This window comes from Coptis chinensis, chromosome 8 (assembly GCF_015680905.1).
Source record: "Coptis chinensis isolate HL-2020 chromosome 8, ASM1568090v1, whole genome shotgun sequence".
NCBI classification, from domain to species: Eukaryota; Viridiplantae; Streptophyta; class Magnoliopsida; order Ranunculales; family Ranunculaceae; genus Coptis; species Coptis chinensis.
Window position 1 is genome coordinate 54,879,559 of NC_141463.1, and position 18,187 is coordinate 54,897,745.

The 18,187-nt window shown below is 39.6% G+C and overlaps 1 protein-coding gene across 1 annotated transcript; it reads left to right on the top strand.

Moving 5' to 3' along the window:
* The first annotated feature begins 205 nt into the window (after positions 1–205).
* On the top strand, positions 206–916 carry LOC147481991 (uncharacterized). The gene has a single exon (XM_086579147.1). The coding sequence runs from the start codon at positions 206–208 to the stop codon at positions 914–916; it is 711 nt and encodes a 236-aa protein (XP_086435273.1).
* Positions 917–18,187: the final 17,271 nt, after the last annotated feature.

The following is an 18,187-nucleotide window of genomic DNA, read 5'->3' on the forward strand; positions in this document are numbered from 1 at the left end:
TCACCGAAAAACTAAGACATTGGATAGGGGAAATAGTGGGTATCGCGGGTACTCATCGCGGCCCGAAAGAGGTAGAAAAGGAGTCAGGAGGGAGAATAAGGAGAGAAAACCATATCGTGAGTTGGAACAGATGCCACTGAATAGACCACTGAGTGGGATCTTGCCTTTAATTAAGAGTATTCAGGGTTATGAGGGATCGCGAAACATGCCAGTGGAGATGCAAAGTAAGCCATATTGTGCATATCATCAGATACGGAACCATGAGACTAATGATTGTTACACATTGAAATGGTTGATTCAGAGATTGTTAGAGAAGGGAATGCTGAGAGAGTTTATAGCGAGAACTCAGAAAGATGAGCAGGTACCGGTTCAAGGTAGGATACTGGGAACAATCAACGTGATCTTCAATAGAGAGGTTTTGAGTCACAATGCCCATAGGGATAAAATAAGGCAAACCACTAGTATTCAGCAAGTCAACGAGGTATCAGGACCCTCGCGGCCAAGTTCATGGTTTGTGGAGGGAATGGAACGCATAGTGTTCACTGTCGTGGTCTTCAAAGCTGTCAATTCCCCGCACAAGGATGCATTAGTCATTAAGGTAGCAATGGGCAATTACATGGTGAAGAGGGTGTTAATTGATTGTGACAGTGCTGTGAACTTGCTATTCAGATGGGCAATGGAGGAAATTAAGATAGATGTGAAACAGCTAAGACCTTCACGGACAAATTTGTATGGATTCAACAGAAGTATGACTGAGCCTATGGGAGAGCTTTTACTACCTGTGACAACGGGACCGGTGACGGTGTTCACTCGGTTCAAGGTGGTAGATTCAGATTCACACTACAATGCCATTTTGGGGAGGCGTTGGATCCACGAGGTGAAGGTGGTACCATCAACATATTATCAAGTGATTTGATTCCCCACCACGACAGGAATGTATGAAGTCCGCAGGTGACCAAGTGGCGGCTAAGAATAGTTATCAGGGGATGGTGAAGGGTATGGTCCGTGGAAGTCAGGGAGAGGTGTCAGACACTGGGAAGAGGTCTGCATAGCAATTACAGAGTGCCACCAGGGAGGATGAGGCGGAGCTTGCTATGGGGCCGAAGACCCTCGATGAGATCAAAATAGTGAACTTGGGGATAAGGGACGAAGAGAAGTTTACATCAGTAGGGTCCAACTTACCGGATGAATGGAAGAGTAAGCTGGTACAATTTTTGTCAGAAAACAAAGATATTTTTGCATGGGTAATTGAGGATATCATAGGATTAGATCCAGGTTTTGCGTGTCACCACTTACACATGAATATGGTTGCAAAACCTGTGAGGCAAAAGATGAGAAGCATTAGGCCGAAGTATGCAGAGGGGATTCGTGAGGAGGTTGCAAGACTAAAAGGGGCGTGAATAATCAGAGAGGTGGAATTCACAGACTAGCTGTCCAACGTCGTCACTGCACCAAAGAAGAATGGGAAGGTCTGTATGTGTGTCGATTTCATAGACGTCAACCTAGAGTGTCCAAAAGACAGTTATCCCATGCTGCGAGTAGATGAGTTAGTGGATAGAACATCGGGATTCAAAATATTTTCTTTTATGGATGCTTCTATGGGATATAACCAGGTCGCGATGTTCGGACTAGATCAGGAGAAGACAACCTTCGTGGTAGAGGGCGGTACATATTGTTATACGAGGATGCCTTTTGGTTTAAAGAACGCCGGGGCCACCTTCCAACGGTTGGGAGAAAAGATGTTTGAGGGCAAGATTCGAAAAGATGTTTGAGGGCAAGATGATTGCTGCCTAACAAAGTTGATTGCTCTAATGGGGACGTTTTTAAGGGAGACTGGGAGTGAGATAACTTAAGTTGGGTTTCTGATCGAGTGCTCTTTTTTATTACCTAGAATAGGAAACTAATCTTCTCGCCCAAACTCTTATCCTAAACCTCCTTCTTTTCTTTCTACTTTAGGTAAAATCCTCCTCTGATTATAGAGTGAGTTCTTTGGTGAAAGCTAGCCAATCTTCACTATTGGTAAAATCCTACACTGTTAACATTGTGAGTTCTTTAGTGGAAACAAGCATCTTCCTCTGTTCTGTTGGGGTACTGCTGATCTTTTCTGTTGTTGTTCTGGTGAGATGGCTTCGATCCCATTTGGGTTCAGTAGTGATAGACACCAAACATGTTTTCCAGTTGGGAATGGTGTGGAACAAGGGGAAAGTAGAAACAGAGTTGAAGATAACACAAACAAGGAATCCTATGCGAACATTGTGAAGGGTAGAATGAAGTAAACAGTGGATGTTTTATCTTTTCCTATGCCATCCAAGAAAGATGATAAACCAGCAATTAAGATTCCTCTGAGTTCATTTGAAGGAGGAGTAGAAGCATGTAAGTTTGCTCTTATTGCTCGAATGGATTCAAAGATTTTGAATTTAGACATTATCAGATCGGTAGTCAGCACTGATTGGGGTTTAACATGAAGTTTAAAGCTTTCACCTTTGGGAAAAGGATATGTTGTGTTTCGCCTTGATAATGAAGTGGACTTCAACAAAATCTTCTTTGGGGGGCCTTGGCATCTTCAAGGATAGCTTGTAAGATTTATAAGGTGGATGCCAAGCTTTAACATAGAATCTCATAGACAAACTACTGGCTTTGTTTGGATTAAATTCCCATTACTACCTTTTGAGTGTTAGGAGGTTGACATATTAATGAGTATGGGTAGAGGTTTTGGCAGTCTTATTCAAGTTGACATGAATTCTCTGGAGCAGAATAATGGATATTATGCAAGTGTACTTGTTGATGTTGATTTGTCCAAACCGATACCAGACTAGATATCTGTTGAAGTGCCGGAATGAGGTATTGAGTTATGGCAAAAAGTTCAACTAGGTACTTTGCCCAAGTTCTGTAACCACTGCAAGATAGTTGGGCATTTAGTGTCAGAGTGCATGCAAGTATCTAAAAATAGTGAGCAAGTACCAACACCTCAACAGGTACAAATGCCTACATCACAGACGCAAGCTCTAGACAAAGGAAAAGAACCGATGGCACAAGAAGCACAGTCACAAGGAAACAATACTAGACTTTCTAAGAGTCAAAGAAGAAGGTTAAAGTGAAGGATGCAGGCCACTGAATGGAGACCAGTACCTTCTACAGTTACCAATGAAGTAGAACCTTATCCAGCAGCAGGCAGGGAAAGGCATACAAGTTCTGAAGAAGTGAGACAACCTGAGATCAATCTTCAGGTACCCTCTGACAATATTTCACAAGAAGAAGTAGTGGATTTATCTCCAGTAATTACGTCTATATCTCCTTGCAATATGGTAGTGCGAGGGGAGGCAGCACAAAATGGGAATACTGACATCGTTGCATGGAAGGAGATAGATCCTACAGCAGAAAGTGCTACAGTTCTGCAGCAATCTTTAGTCCCCTTTACTCTTAAACTAAGCAATGCTGCAGTGGAACATGAAATGGCGTTAGCATTCAACATGGAAGCTAGCAGGTTTCACTTACTATCAGACATTGATGAAGAGGATGGAAATTCTGAGGTGGACAAGCTGCAAGAGGAGACTGAGTTTTTTCATGATCAAATCATAGAGAATGAAGGTGATGAAGTTGAACCTGCTACACCAATGGTGCCAACTGGTGTTGTTACATGATCTAGCAAAGTTTGTTATAACGCAAGTCAACAGTCTAGTAAAAAATCTCAAGCTGCAACAGACAAGAATCAAAGTAGTGGCAAAAAGGGAAGGGGCAGAACAAGAGGCTCCAACAATAAAAAGCACAGATGATTACATCAATGTATTTTCGGAATGTTAGAGGCACCAATGACATTGAGAAAGTGATGCAGTACAGATGCTTGCTGAAGAATACCTTGATGAATATGATAGGATCGGAGTATGAGAAGTTGCTTTGAAAGATACGAGGGCACACACACTCAGTTTTGCCTTGATTCAAGCGTGGGTTGCGCTCAAAGTTAGAGAATGTTACAGTAGAGAAAGTGCGGCACGCGCTTAGTTTTGCCTTCACGCACGCGCTCTGAGCTTTATCACGGGCTTTATGCGAATTATTGCTTGTTTTGTCTATTTTTGGTAGGATTGGTTTGGTGGATTCACCACTTATTTTGTTTAGGGTTAGGACGCCTATTTAAAGGCTTAGGAGAATTGTGATAGAATTATTCATTGAGTTTATAAAATTATTTCATCGTTTCTTGGTTAAAGAGCGATTCTTTGATTGTTTGTGAGCTAACTCACTTAGTATTACATTAGTTGGTATCAGATTCAGCTACGATCTAAATATGCCTCGTCAAGCAGGAAGAAGATGTGGTAGACCTTAGAGAGAAGCAAATCTAGCTGATGTGTATGCTCGTGACTGCATGACCGAACTTTCAAGGCAGCTAGCCGCGCTAACCCGCCAGGTCGAGACCCTTAATCGGCAACCCGACCACCCACAAGACCGTGACCCACAGCTGGTGGAGGACAATCTGGAGGCAGAGGATAACAGCCCCCCTTTGCCGTTTTGGAGGAGGATGATAATTTCCGGGTGTTCCGCAACACAGAGAGAACAGACGCTGGGAATCGGGTTTGAAAATTGATTTGCCTGAGTTTCATGGTAGCTTATAGCCGAACGATCTGATTGATTGGCTCGGGACTGTGGATAAGGTTATGGGTTCAAAGAGGTGCCAGACGACAAACAGGTGGCGCTTGTGGCAACTCATTTTTGTGGTCGTGATATGGCTTAGTGGCAACAGTTGAAAGCGACTCGTCACCGAAGAGGTAAATCCAAAATCATTGATTAGGGGAAACTTAAAAAATATCTCCGGGCCGATTTTTTACCATTCAATTATATGCGTGAACTATATCAACACTTTCAGAACTTGCGTCAAGGTGCAAAATCTATGGATGACTATACCAAAGATTTTTATCAGTTATTGTCTCGTGTAGATTTGACAGAGTCTGATGATCAGTTGGTGGCCCGTTATATTTTCCGTTCTAACCTGTAGGATGCTTTGAACCTGTTTGATGTTTTTTCGGTCTCTGAGGCTCATCAGCGTGCCTTAATTTTAGAAAAACAACAGAACCGCAGGAGTAGTGGTCCTGTTCCCCGTACTCCTAATGTTCCTATCACTAGGCCGCAGGGTCCAGAAGCTCTAAGTCGTGGCACTACTGCGGTTAAGTGTTTTCGTTGTGGTGAGATGGGTCACTATGCTAACCGATGTTCCAAACCGCCGGCTCCTGGTAAGATTTTGTTTGCCGAGAATGAGGATATTGATGAGGATCCCACGGGTGGTTTTCTAGGGGCTCCTATTTTTGATGTGGGTTCGGATAACATTCCGGAAGAACTCGTCACTGGTGACAGGGGTGAACTTCTGGTGGTGCGCCGACTGTGTTTTACTCCTAAAGAGACTTAGGGTGATGGTTAGCTCCGCAATCATATTTTCCAGTCGACTTGTACCATTCTAGGGAAGTCTGTAAGCTGGTTATTGATTCAGGTAGCTGTGAGAATATCATCTCTTCTGAAGATGTTCTTAAGCTTAACTTGGCCACTGAGAAACATCCGACACCTTATTCTCTCTCTTGGCTGAAGAAAGGCACATAGGTAACAGTGACTAAACATTGTTTGGTTTCTTTTTCTATTGGTTCTAAGTATGTTGATAAGGTGTGGTGTGATGTTGTTACTATGGATGCTTGCCATTTGTTATTGGGTCACCCCTGGCAATTTGATCGGCGGGTTGCTCATGATGGTTGGAAGAATACTCATAGTTTTTAGTTTGAGGGTGTTAAAATTGTATTAGTACTAACTCGAGCCTGTGCCCACAGCTGCAACCAAGCCAAAGTCTTCTTGTTTGGCTTTGCACAGTTTTGAAACCGAAATGCTTGGTGCTAGTCATGTGTTTATTTTAATGTGTGAACCTAGCACGCCAAAGATTGCAGTGCCAGTGTGTGCGCAAGGATTGTTACAAGAGTTCTCAGACCTTTTTTCGGATGAGTTACCGGTTGGTTTGCCTCTTATAAGGGATATACAACACCAAATCGATTTGGTTCCTTGTTCTAAAATCCCAAATCGTCCGCATTATCGGATGAGTCCGAAATAGCATGCTGAGTTACAGTGACAGGTTACCGATTTGCTTGATAAAGGATTTATTCGGGAAATTTTAAACCCATGTTCGGTTCCTACTTTGTTAGTTCCCAAGAAGGATAGGTCTTGGCGTACGTATGTGTGTTGACAGTCGGGATATTAATAAGATCACTACCAAATACAGATTTCCTATTCCAAGGTTAGATGATCTCCTCGATCAGTTACATGGTGATGTCGTCTTTACCAAACTTGACTTAAAATCTGGTTATTATCAGATTCGCATCCGAATTGGTGATGAGTGGAAGACTGCCTTTAAGACTAAGGAGGGCCTATATGAGTAGTTGGTCATGCCATTCGGTCTCTCTAATGCACCCAGTACTTTCATGCGAGTCATGAACCAGGTGTTGAAGCCATTTTTGGGCAAGTGTGTGGTGGTTTACTTTGATGACATCTTAATTTACAGCAAGGATACCGCGTCTCATCTCCAGGATCTCCAGGTGATGTTATCTGTCTTACGCCAAGCTCAGCTCTTTGCTGCTGTTGTCAAATGCATTTTCTGACTGACTCAGTTCTGTTTCTGGGTTATGTGGTTTCGGCAGCAAGTATCTCTGTGGATATGTCTAAGGTCGAGGCGGTTCGCTCCTGGCCTAACCGGACGACCTTAACTGAAGCCCGTAGTTTCCATGGGTTTGCTTCTTTTTATCGCTGCTTTGTCCCTCATTTTAGTACTATCACTGCTCCTATTACTGATTGTTTCCGTGGTAGTAAGTTTCTTTGGTCTCAGGCAGCTAAAGAGAGTTTTCAGTTTCTCAAGACTAAGCTTATTTCGGCACCAATTCTTAAATTGCTTAATTTTTCATCTCCCTTTGAAGTGTGTACTAATGCTTCTAAAGTTGGTATTGGGGATGTTCTTAGTCAGCATACTCACCCTGTCGCTTATTTCAGTGAGAAACTCTCAGGTGCAAAACAGAACTACAGTGCTTATGAGTTATAATTTTATGCCGTTGTTCAGACCCTTAAACATTGGCGACATTATTTGATTCACTTCGAATTTCTCCTTTATACTGACCATGAAGCACTTAAGCATATTGGAAACCAAGATAATGTCAGTGCCTGCCAACTGCGATGGTCTAGTTGTTTGCAGGATTTTACCATTGTCTTGCTCCACAAATCTGGGGTTCAAAATCGTGTGGTGGATGCTCTTAGCAGGCGTTCTTTGTTGTTGGTGTCTTTGCGTACTTTGGTTTTTGGGTTTGACTCTTTTCCTGAGATGTACACTAGTGATCTCTATTTTTCACTTGTTCTGACTGATATAAAGGAGGGCCAGTTATCTAAATTTTCTCTATAGGAGGGGTTTTTGTTTAAGGGTAAGCGTCTCTGTGTTCCTACCTGCAGCCTTCGTCTCTGCCTCATCACTGAGTTGCATAATGAGGGCCATTTTGGGCATGACAAGACACTAAGGCTCATCTTTGAGTCTTATTTTTGGCTGGGTCTTAGCATAGATGTTCGCAAATTTGTTGCTCATTGTCATATTTGCCAAGTCTCAAAGGGCCATGCTACTAATGCAGGGTTATATATGTCTTTACCTTTTCCGAGTCGTCCATGGTGTGATATCAGTATGGACTTTGTTCTTGGTCTTCCTCGTACTCAACGGGGTCATGACTCTATTTTTGTGGTAGTAGATCGGTTCTCTAAGATAGCGCATTTCATTGCATGCAAGAAAACTACCGATGCTGCCAATGTTGCCCAGTTGTTCTTTCACGATGTTTACCAGTTACATGGTTTGCCTACATCTATTGTTTCTGATCGGGATACTCGTTTCCTTAGTCATTTTTGGCATTGTTTATGGAAGATGATGCACACTGAGTTGAAATTTAGTACTGCCTATCATCCACAGACGGATGGCCAAATTGAGGTTGTTAATCGGTCCTTGGGTAATCTGTTACGTTCTTTGGTGGGTACTAAGATCAAGCAGTGGGATTCTCATCTTGCCCAAGCCAAGTTTGCCTTTAACCGTTCGGTTAATTGGAGTTCTGGGTGTAGTCCCTTCCAGGTTCTCTATGGGTTTAATCCTCGTGTTGCGGCTGATCTGGCGCCTATTCCTAGTTTATAGCCTATTCATTCTACTGCTTCTGAGATTGCTCAGCACCTTCAGGATACTCATACTACTGTTCGTCAGAAGTTATTAGAGTCCAATGCAAAGTACAAGGATACTGTTGATCGCCATCGTCGTGATGTTCCTTTTGAGGTAGGTGATTTTGTCTGGGTTGTCCTTACTAAAGACCGTTTTTCCATTGGTGACTATAATAAATTGAAACATCGCAAGATTGGTCCTGTGGAGGTGATTGAAAAGATTAACGGAAATGCCTATTGCCTTCGTTTTGAGTAGTCATATCCAGACTTCGGATGTCTTTAATGTTCGACATCTCATTCCATTCTGTAGTGACTCGTCTGACGATAAGGATGCTTTAAATTTGAGGATGAATTCCTTCCAACCAGAGGGGAATGATGCAGTATAGATGCTTGTTGAAGAATACCTTGATGAATATGATAGGGTCAGAGTATGAGAAGTTACTTTGAAAGATACGAGGGCTCACATGCTCAATTTTGCCTTGATTCAAGCGCGGGGCACGCTCAAAGCTAGAGAATGTTACAATAGAGAAAGCGCGGCACGCGCTCAGTTTTGCATTCGCACACGCACTCTGGGCTTTATCGCGGGATTTATGTGAATTATCGCTTGTTTTGTCTATTTTCGGTATCATTGGTTCGGTGGATTCACCACTTGTTTAGTTTAGGGTTAGGACGCCTATTTAAAGGCTTAGGAGAATTGTGATAGAATTATTCATTGAGTTTATAAAATTATGTCATCATTTCTTGGTTAAAGAGCGATTCTTTGATTGTTTATGAGTTAACGCACTTAGTATTACATTAGAAACCTAAGGAGATAAATAAAGTAAGAGTGGCTAAGAAGCTTAGTGTTTTTTGTTTGCTTGAAACCAAAGTGCGGCAAGACAAGTATGAGTACATAAGAAACATTTGTTGTCCACTCTAGGAACATGCGAATAACTATGGCAAAGATCCAGCAGGTAGAATTTGGATTTGTTGGGATTCTTATACGATAAGTGATAAGCACCCAAAACTATAAAATAAACCCTGTAGAGGCATTACATATTGGTTAATTATGTGTGTAATAAATACAAATTAATTGTATTTCCATGCTTTTGCAGGTTTCGACACGTAAACAATGAAATTTCAACAAAACCGACATTTTGGCAAGGAAACAAGGTGAATATTCTAATTGGAAACAAAGCCTTTTTATCAAGTCCAAAAGAAGCCCATTGGAAGCTGAAAAAGATCATAATCAAGCCCATGAAGACTGGTCAAAATAGTCAATTCCGAGTCAACCTTGGTCAAATCTTGCAGAAAAGTCAACGAAACTTCAGAAAATCATATCTTTTGACTCCGAACTCCGTTTTGGGCGTATGACCTGTCAAAACGATCAGCGTGACAAGCTCTACACAATGTTATATGAGTTTTATCAATTTACTGGACAAGAAATTAAAATAGGTCCGAACTAAGACACAGTAAAAATTCAATTACTATTCATCATGATGTCATTAATACATGCACAAACCACTTTCTCCACTTTGATATATGCACAAACCATTCCTAATTATTTATCTTGTAATGGGAATTACTATTCACCCACTTTCTCCACTTAAATTAAATAAATTCCATTATAAAAGTAGATTAATTTGTAACCTTTGGATTGAAAATGTAAGAGGTAATCTTGGCCACCTATTTCACTCCTTTGAAACTATAAATAGGAGGGGTGGTGCTCTAAATAAACTTGCCAATTTACTTGTGATTTGTGGTCTTGTTGCCCTTCACTCTTCTTCTTCTTCTTCTTCTTCATTTTCATTAGTGTAGTTATCTCACCATGAGCTAACTCATCCCTTGTGGAGGGTTAGATAAACCCATATGAGGGTAACTCTACTAATGAAGATGTAACTCAATTGCTTAAAATTTAACAAGTTTGATTTTTACTTCAATTAAAAAATAATTAGAAGTGGAAAACAAACTAGAGGTTGAAGAAGTGCTCTAGAGATAGGGTGCTAATTTAATCTTTCATGCTAGTAGAATCTCTTTAGAGATTTAGAAATTCTACTAGGGATCAAAGTTTAATTATTCACTTTGATTTGTCTATGAATCAAACTGAATATGAAAACTAACAATTGAAATATGTCTTTCATTAATAGTAGTTTGAATCACATGGTAAATCAATCCTCCACAACTTTCTCTCTCTATTTACCTAAGCAAGTTAAGAATTAAGTTGTTGATTGTAATTTAAAAGTGAATTTAAAATAAGTGTAATGTAAAGCATCCAACAAAATCCTTCTCTCATAAAGGTTTCTTGTGATTAGTTGAGTGAAGTTGTAAACCAAGAGTGCTTCAATGTTAGGCATGGGACGAAACCTTGATCGAGCTACTCGAACAATGATTTGAAAGCAAGGTACTTGATATAAATCAGCTTCAAAAGTGATTATCAATAAGCATTGTGAAGTTATTGGACTCTGATAAGTTTATTCACTGTCAAGTTACTTTCAAGCCTACCAATGAAGTCTTCATGCTCACGGTGGTCTATGCTAGAAATTCCAAAGCTCCTAGAACTAAACTATGGAGGGATATAATGTCTATTCAAAGTACTATCATGCTTCCTTGGGTTGCAGTTGGTGATTTCAACAACATAACTAAAGCTGAGGAAAGGATGGGGGGAAGTCCAATGCACCCTAGAGAAGCTGAGGAATTCGTGGAATGTTTACAAAGAGCGTGTCCGGCGACTTTGAGTTTTAATGGGTTCTTTTTCTCTTGGAATAATAAGGTGGAGGGAAATGGCAGAATAATGACTAAGATTGATCGATGCTTAGTCAATAGTTTATGGACTGATGTATATCCATCTTCTAAGGCAGAATTTCTATCCCATGGAGTATCATATCACTCACCAGTCCTACTTTTTTGGTATGATTATGAATGTAAAGCTTTACCTTTTAGGTTCAAGGATTATTAGGTAGAACAACAGGATTTTCAAAACATGTTGCGAGAAGTATGGGATGTGCAGTTGTTTTCGAACCCAATGTACGTCCTTATGCAAAAACTGAAACTTCTAAAGGTGAGAATCAAACCATGGGATAGATCTCAGTTCTCAAACATTCATGGTCGAGTGGAGCAAGCTAGGGAAGTCTTGTATGATGTGCAAAGACAGCTGCAAGCTAAACCTTGGGATTTGTGGTTGGGACAAAGAGAAAAGGAAGCTCTCGGAAAGTATAGTGACTTTGCTTGGATAGAAGCTGCTGAAATCAAGAGTAAACAAGAAGATGTATTAGTGAGAGAAGGAGACAAATGCACTGTTTTTTTCTTTAAATTGCTAGAGGAAAGGAAAGCTAAGAGTGGCATATGGTGCATCCAGAATGCAGATGGTGTTATTGTAATAGGCCAAGCTGAGGTTATAAAATCTCTAGTGGGGTATTACACTGATATTATGGTTTCTGAAGCAGCGGAGATTAGCAGAGAGGAGTTTTTCAACAGCCTTCATTTCAAAGCCATCATCCCGCCCTCTATGAAAATTCTTCTAGAAGCTAATATCTTGCATAAGGAAATAAAGGAAGCATTTTTTGGGATGAAAGAGAATGCAACACCTGGGCTAGATGGATATACTCCTTTCTTTTTCAAGAGCTGTTGGAATATAGTTGGGGATGATTTTATAGAGGCTATCAGTAATGCTTTCAAATTTTGTAGATGTCCTAGAGGGATTAATGCTACTTTCATAAGTCTCATACCTAAAGTTAGCAATCCATCAAAGGTTGAAGATTTCAGACCGATAGCGCTATGTAACACCATCTATAAATGTATTTTTAAGGTTGTGGCTAATATGATAAAGTTAGTCATTATTGTCCAAGCAAACCAATTAGCATTTATTCCTGGCAAATCCATTCAAGACAACATTTTGCTTTCTCATGAACTCCTCAAAGGTTATGATAGGAAGTATGACACTTCTAGATGCTCAATCAAGCTGGATATAAGGAAAGCTTATGACACGGTGAGTTGGGAGGCTATCCTAGCTATGATCAAGGTCTTTAACTTTCCTCCGTCTATGTATAAATGGATAGAGATGTGCATTGCAACTCCCTCTTACTCGATTATGATCAATGGTGCTCCTGAAGGGTTCTTTGAAGGGAAGAGAGGTATTCGGCAGGGAGATCCTTTATCCCCCTATCTGTTTGTTTTGGTGATGGAAATTCTCAGTTCTATTATTATGTAGAACATTAACAGCAAAGCTATCTCGTTTCATTCAAAGTGTAACAGAGTGAGACTGTCTCATCTAGCTTTTATGGATGATGTTCTTTTGTTCTGCAAGGATAATTGTGCTTCTGTGACTGCTATCAAAGAGTGCTTAAAAACATTTGGAGATGCTATGGGGTTAAATATCAACAAGCACAAAACATCTTTGTTAGCTGGAGGATTAAATCACAAAGATGTTGTAGCTTTGGCTACCTTACTGGGAGTGGAGTTGGTTAAACCTCCCGTGAGATACTTAGGCCCATAGTACAAAATATCAGGATATGGGTATTTATCGATATTCAATTTATGGATATGTATCGTGGATATATCCCCCTATTTGGGGATATTTGACATTGTTTCACATGAAAATATCGTGGATATATCCAAAATATCGACAAATATCGTGGATATTGTGGATATTTATTGATATATCATGATACATTATTTTTATTTATTTGAAATATAATGGTAAATATTAAATAAAATTGTTATATACACAAAATATCACCAAATATATCCAAATATCGCAAAATATCCCCAAATATCACAAATATCGTCGAAATATCACCGATATTTGCAGTCGTATATATATCTGAACATATCGTGATATTTATATACCTTTCTCTGAAATCTGGATAGATATTTCCAAATATCGTGATATATTGGGATATTTTGTACTATGCTTAGGCCTTCCTCTCATCTCAGCCAGATTGGGGATAAGGGAATGTCAACCCCTTGTTGAGAAGATCACTAAGAAAATTACAAATTGGGAATCAAAGTTGCTCTCACATGCAGGTAGATTAGAACTGATAAACTCAGTTCTTAGTTCTTTCCACACTTATTGGCCAAGAACCTTTATTCTCCCAATTACTGTTTTCGAACAAGTGGAAAAGTTATGTGCACAATTCTTATGGACGGGTACAACCATGAAGAAAGGGCACCACCAGGCATGTTGGAGTACAGTCTGTCTCACTAAAGAAGAGGGTGGCTTGGGAGTTATGAATTTACAAAGATTGAACTCAGGCGCCTATTGTGGTCTAATTTTCAAGCTGGTGACAAGAGAGGACACTATATGGGTGGATTGGACTTGGAAGCAACACATTAAGGAGAAGTTCTTATGGACCATGAGTATCCCAAAAGAATGCTCATGGACTTGGCAAAATATTTTGAGTACCAGAGAGATTGCAAAGAAATTCATCAAATATGAGATTGCAAATGGGGAAAACACTCTACTATGGCATGACTTGTGGTGTACTCGTTCCCCCCTAATCCAAGATGAAGAGGCGGTGGCTGTCACACCCCGAATTTCGACAGAATTCGGAAAAACAATATTTGTTCCCAACTCTTCGATTTTCGAGGTGTGATGCACTCTCAACTTCCAAAAACCCAAAATTAGTTTAAATATGCGAATAATTAAAAACCAATAAAAAATTTCGAATAACCAAAAGTCCTCTTCATTACAAAAATTCACAAGTATGATTAGGTTACAAATCTCCTTTCAATAACTCTTTAATTAAAATTACAAATGAAAATACAAAAACATTGTCTCAACTGAAAATCTATTTCAGCTTAAGGGAAAACAAAACATATCCTCGAAATGCGACGCTTAACGAAAACCACAAGCAAAGAACCAACCTTCTTCAACATTAAACCTGTCAAGACTTATCAACTATGTTCATTTAATGAACACACCCGATAAGCAAACATGCAAATCAGGTCAGCATTATAAACAATGCTGGTGTGAGTAGCCCTAAAATACAAATTATACTTATACAAATATATACACAATCCATAAGGCAGTTAGTTCCTCCACCGAGGCGCCTTAACTTCCAACGACTAATACAACATCCTTAAGTACAATAATTTAGGCAGGTAGTTCCTCCACTGAGGTGCCTTAACTTCCCACTAACCATACAACAAACTATACGCATAATAAATAAGGCATGTAGTTCCTCCATTGAGGCGCCTTAGCTTCCCAACCATAATACAAAGTCATTTAGTTCCTCCACCGAGGCGCCTTAGGTTCTAACTAAACTAAAAACCAGCCAAGCATATTCTATACTTACCGTATTTCGTACTCAATTACAGAGTGGGTCGTCCCTGCATAAGTAATTAGTTTGACCCACCCTTCTACAAAACTATATACAATCATATATTTAAAGATATATCATTAACCAACATATTACCATAATTATATTATTTAAGGCTTTCTTTGCGTGTCCCTAAAATCATGTCGTATCTATGTCTTACCTAGTTTCCCTGGCTACTATAATCGCTACCCAACGCCGAACATGTACATCCACATACCTCCCCTCACATAATGAACCACTCCATGCGTAGCTACCCTGAGAGGGATGCCGCACACCAGGTAACCCTCACACGAAAGCCATTATGTAAGTACTGCCACTATTCGGCATAAAATATTGCGCGTCTCATTCTAATTTTGCGAACGGAATAATCAAGCCACTATTCGGCTACGCCAGAAGGGCCATTCAGATTCACTGAAATGCCAGAAGGGCCAATCAAATTTCTTACGCCAGAAGGGCCATTCAAATTCACTGAAACGCCAGAAGGGCCAATCATATCACATACGCCCATCACAAGGGCCAAATCACATGAGTTGTGGTAGCTATGTTCTAGAATTTTCGTTACGTAATTTATTCAGGTGTCATACATTCATGTCTCATAATAATTCTTGTTCTATCTCATGCCAGTATATTTAATTGTACTGAAGCTCAACGTTTCTCGTTATAATAAAATCCACATTATCACGTGCCAATACTATTCATTGCACGATATCCAAGTATCTCTATATCAAATCTCAAAACTTATTATTTCACGTGCCAATCATATATTGCACTACACCATATGGATATCTCAAGCCTTCATAAATGTTACAATTCATTTAAGTAGCAACTCATAATAGTAATAAATCATGTAATGTATTCGTTTAATATAGTTATGTGAACTCAATTCACCATCAAAGGCACGCATTATTTCCATTTGTGCACAATATAAGTAGTATATAAATAATCAAAATATATGTCCATTCTACCACATAACGTCACAATAACATCACCATAGCTCCAAATATACCGCATAACATTTTTATAGCGGTTTAGGAATATTATGTCTCCTAACATTTCAATCTCGTCACGTGTCAAAAATACACAACATCAACATCAAATCTTTCTTAGATAATGACTGACCAATTATACAGGCTTTCGCAATATTCTATCATTGGACTTATCCATACAATTTACAATATAAAACGTAGCACAATTCCACAGTCAAAAGTGCACAATCAAAGCCCAAAACCAAAACCCGAAAGTCCAAACATTTAAAGACCCAATTGGACCCATTTTTAAGTCATATGGACCGGTCCAAACAAAAATAGAACTGGCCCAAACACTTAAACTGAACTGGCCCAAAACTAAATAACAAAATTTGGCCCAACAACTAATATAGAAACCTGCCCAAAACAAAAATAGATTTTTTGGCCCATAGCCCAACCGAAATAAACTTGCACTGGTGAGATGGGGAGCACTGGATCTCTCTCTCTGTCATCTCCTTCCCAGCGCCAGCAGCTAGTTTCCCAGCCACCACAAACCTCCACACACCACCCTACACAAACCCACCGAAATTGGTAGTTTCCCAGCCACCACAAACCTCCACACACCACCCTACACAAACCCACCGAAATTGGTGATGGTGAAAAACCTCACAACATTAATTAACAAAGAAACTCCCAATTTCCAATTTCGAAATCACTCCCCAAATTATGGATCTGACCGCCATTATCGGTTTCTTCGAGCTTTGACAGCCCCTTTCCAGCACCCATTCAAACAACAATAACCAAACCTCAACCCTTTTCTACCCTCAATCTCCAATAAACACAAAAACAACAATAACAGTTCACATTCATTTTACTGGCGATTTCTCTGAGCCGCCATTAACGCCCTTTCAAGCTCTAACAGTCCCCCGACATCACCCAAACATCAAACCAACAATCCACAATCAATACAACAATAGGAATTTAAAACCACAACAAAAAAAAGAGTAAAACTATGAGGGACGATTTCTATCTCCTGGGCTTGCGCCACCATTAACGGGCCCAATCAAGCTTCTTCAAAAGTTCAATTTCAATTTCCGATATTCAACAGAGTTTAATTTAATAATATGACACAACGCCGAAAATAACAAGAGAATGAGCAATAACAATGGACGGAAACATTGGACAGACAAATATGTCTGTATACACGTAAAACTAAACTATAGGTTCGATGAAAAATAACAAAATAACTACTCACCTGTATCATGAAAACATGTCTAGAATATGAAAGAAAACCGATTCCGCGCCAGCTAGAATATGCATGATCCGTGCTTGTCTAGTTCTAATGAAAAATTAGTGTTTTTTTCTTAAAAACCTCCATTTTTGAAAAACCATCCCATTCTAAAGAATTCTACCATATTTTACTTTAAGAAACTTTCCATATATTCTCCCATAAATTTTGGAATTATTCTCTCCTTGTTTCCTTATTAATACAATCTCTACACATTATTTTAAAACTTAAAAACTTTCCTATTAAATCCTTTTCAAACCAAACAAACTATTTTCCCTCTTTTTTTCCAAAAAGTCAAGCATACATATTCACTCCACTTAACTTAAGACTTAGTCAATATTATATTACTATTATTATTGTTATTTTGTAAAATAATTAATTTTGGACATTTAATAAAATGAGGGTGTTACAGTGGCTGCTTGGGATTTTTCTATGAACGCTAAAGTGAGTGTTATCATGACTTCTGGAAGTTGGAATGTAGAAGTACATACCTTACAATCTCAAAATTTGAAAGGAAGCATTTTGGCAGTGGACATAAACAAGCATCTGGATTCGGACTCATAGTGTGGACACCACATCATAGTGGGATGTTCTCTTCCAGCAGTGCCTATGCAGCTTTGTCTCCTGTTTGAGATAAGAAAAGATGGAGTCAAATGGTCTGGGGCAGGTGGGTGATGCCACGACATTCATTCACTACTTGGAAGCTCTTTTCCAACAGCATCCCCACAACAGACATGTTAGTTCGCAAGAAAATTATTAATCAGTCTTCCTGATGTCTCTGTTCACACAGTAAAGAATTGTCCACCCATCTATTTTTTTAGTGTCATTACTCAAGGAATTTCTTCTCAAGAGTAAAGAGGTTGTTGGGAATTTCTACCGATACGAGTAATGCAAATCGAGAATGGGCTTCTTTAATGAGATTGAGTAAAGACGCAGAAGTAGGGGAGATTTACAAAATATTCTTTTGTGCATCGGTGAATAGTATTTGGAAAGAAAGGAATGAAAGAAGGTTCCAGCATACCTCTAAAGCTTCAGAGACACTATTCAAGAAGCTGGTACGAGATTTGAGGAATTATATACAAGTTTTGCGTCTTGATGTCCAAGATATTGTCAAGGTTCGAAATCTCTTCCTCAGGTTAAACATCACCACCCAGTTCAAGCAACAGGTGAATATTAATTGTTCATGGAATCATCCAATGGGCAACAGGATTAAAGCTAACTCAGATGGTGCTCTAAACAAGAATGGTCCAAGTCACGGAGGTGTGATGAGGGACAAGGAAGGTAGAGTTGTTGCAACTTTTAGTGGGACTGGAGGTCATCAATCAATTATTTTCCAAGAACTCAAGGCTATTGAGGTTTGTCTGGAGAGATGCATACTAGAAGGTTTTGCTAAGGTAGAAGTGGGGTGTGATTCCATTAGAGCCATAAATGTCATTAACAAGTTA

What these genes read in the sequence shown, in the direction of transcription:
- LOC147481991 (XM_086579147.1), top strand. Translation starts at nt 206, where the DNA reads ATGCCAGTGGAGATGCAAAGTAAGCCATATTGTGCATATCATCAGATA.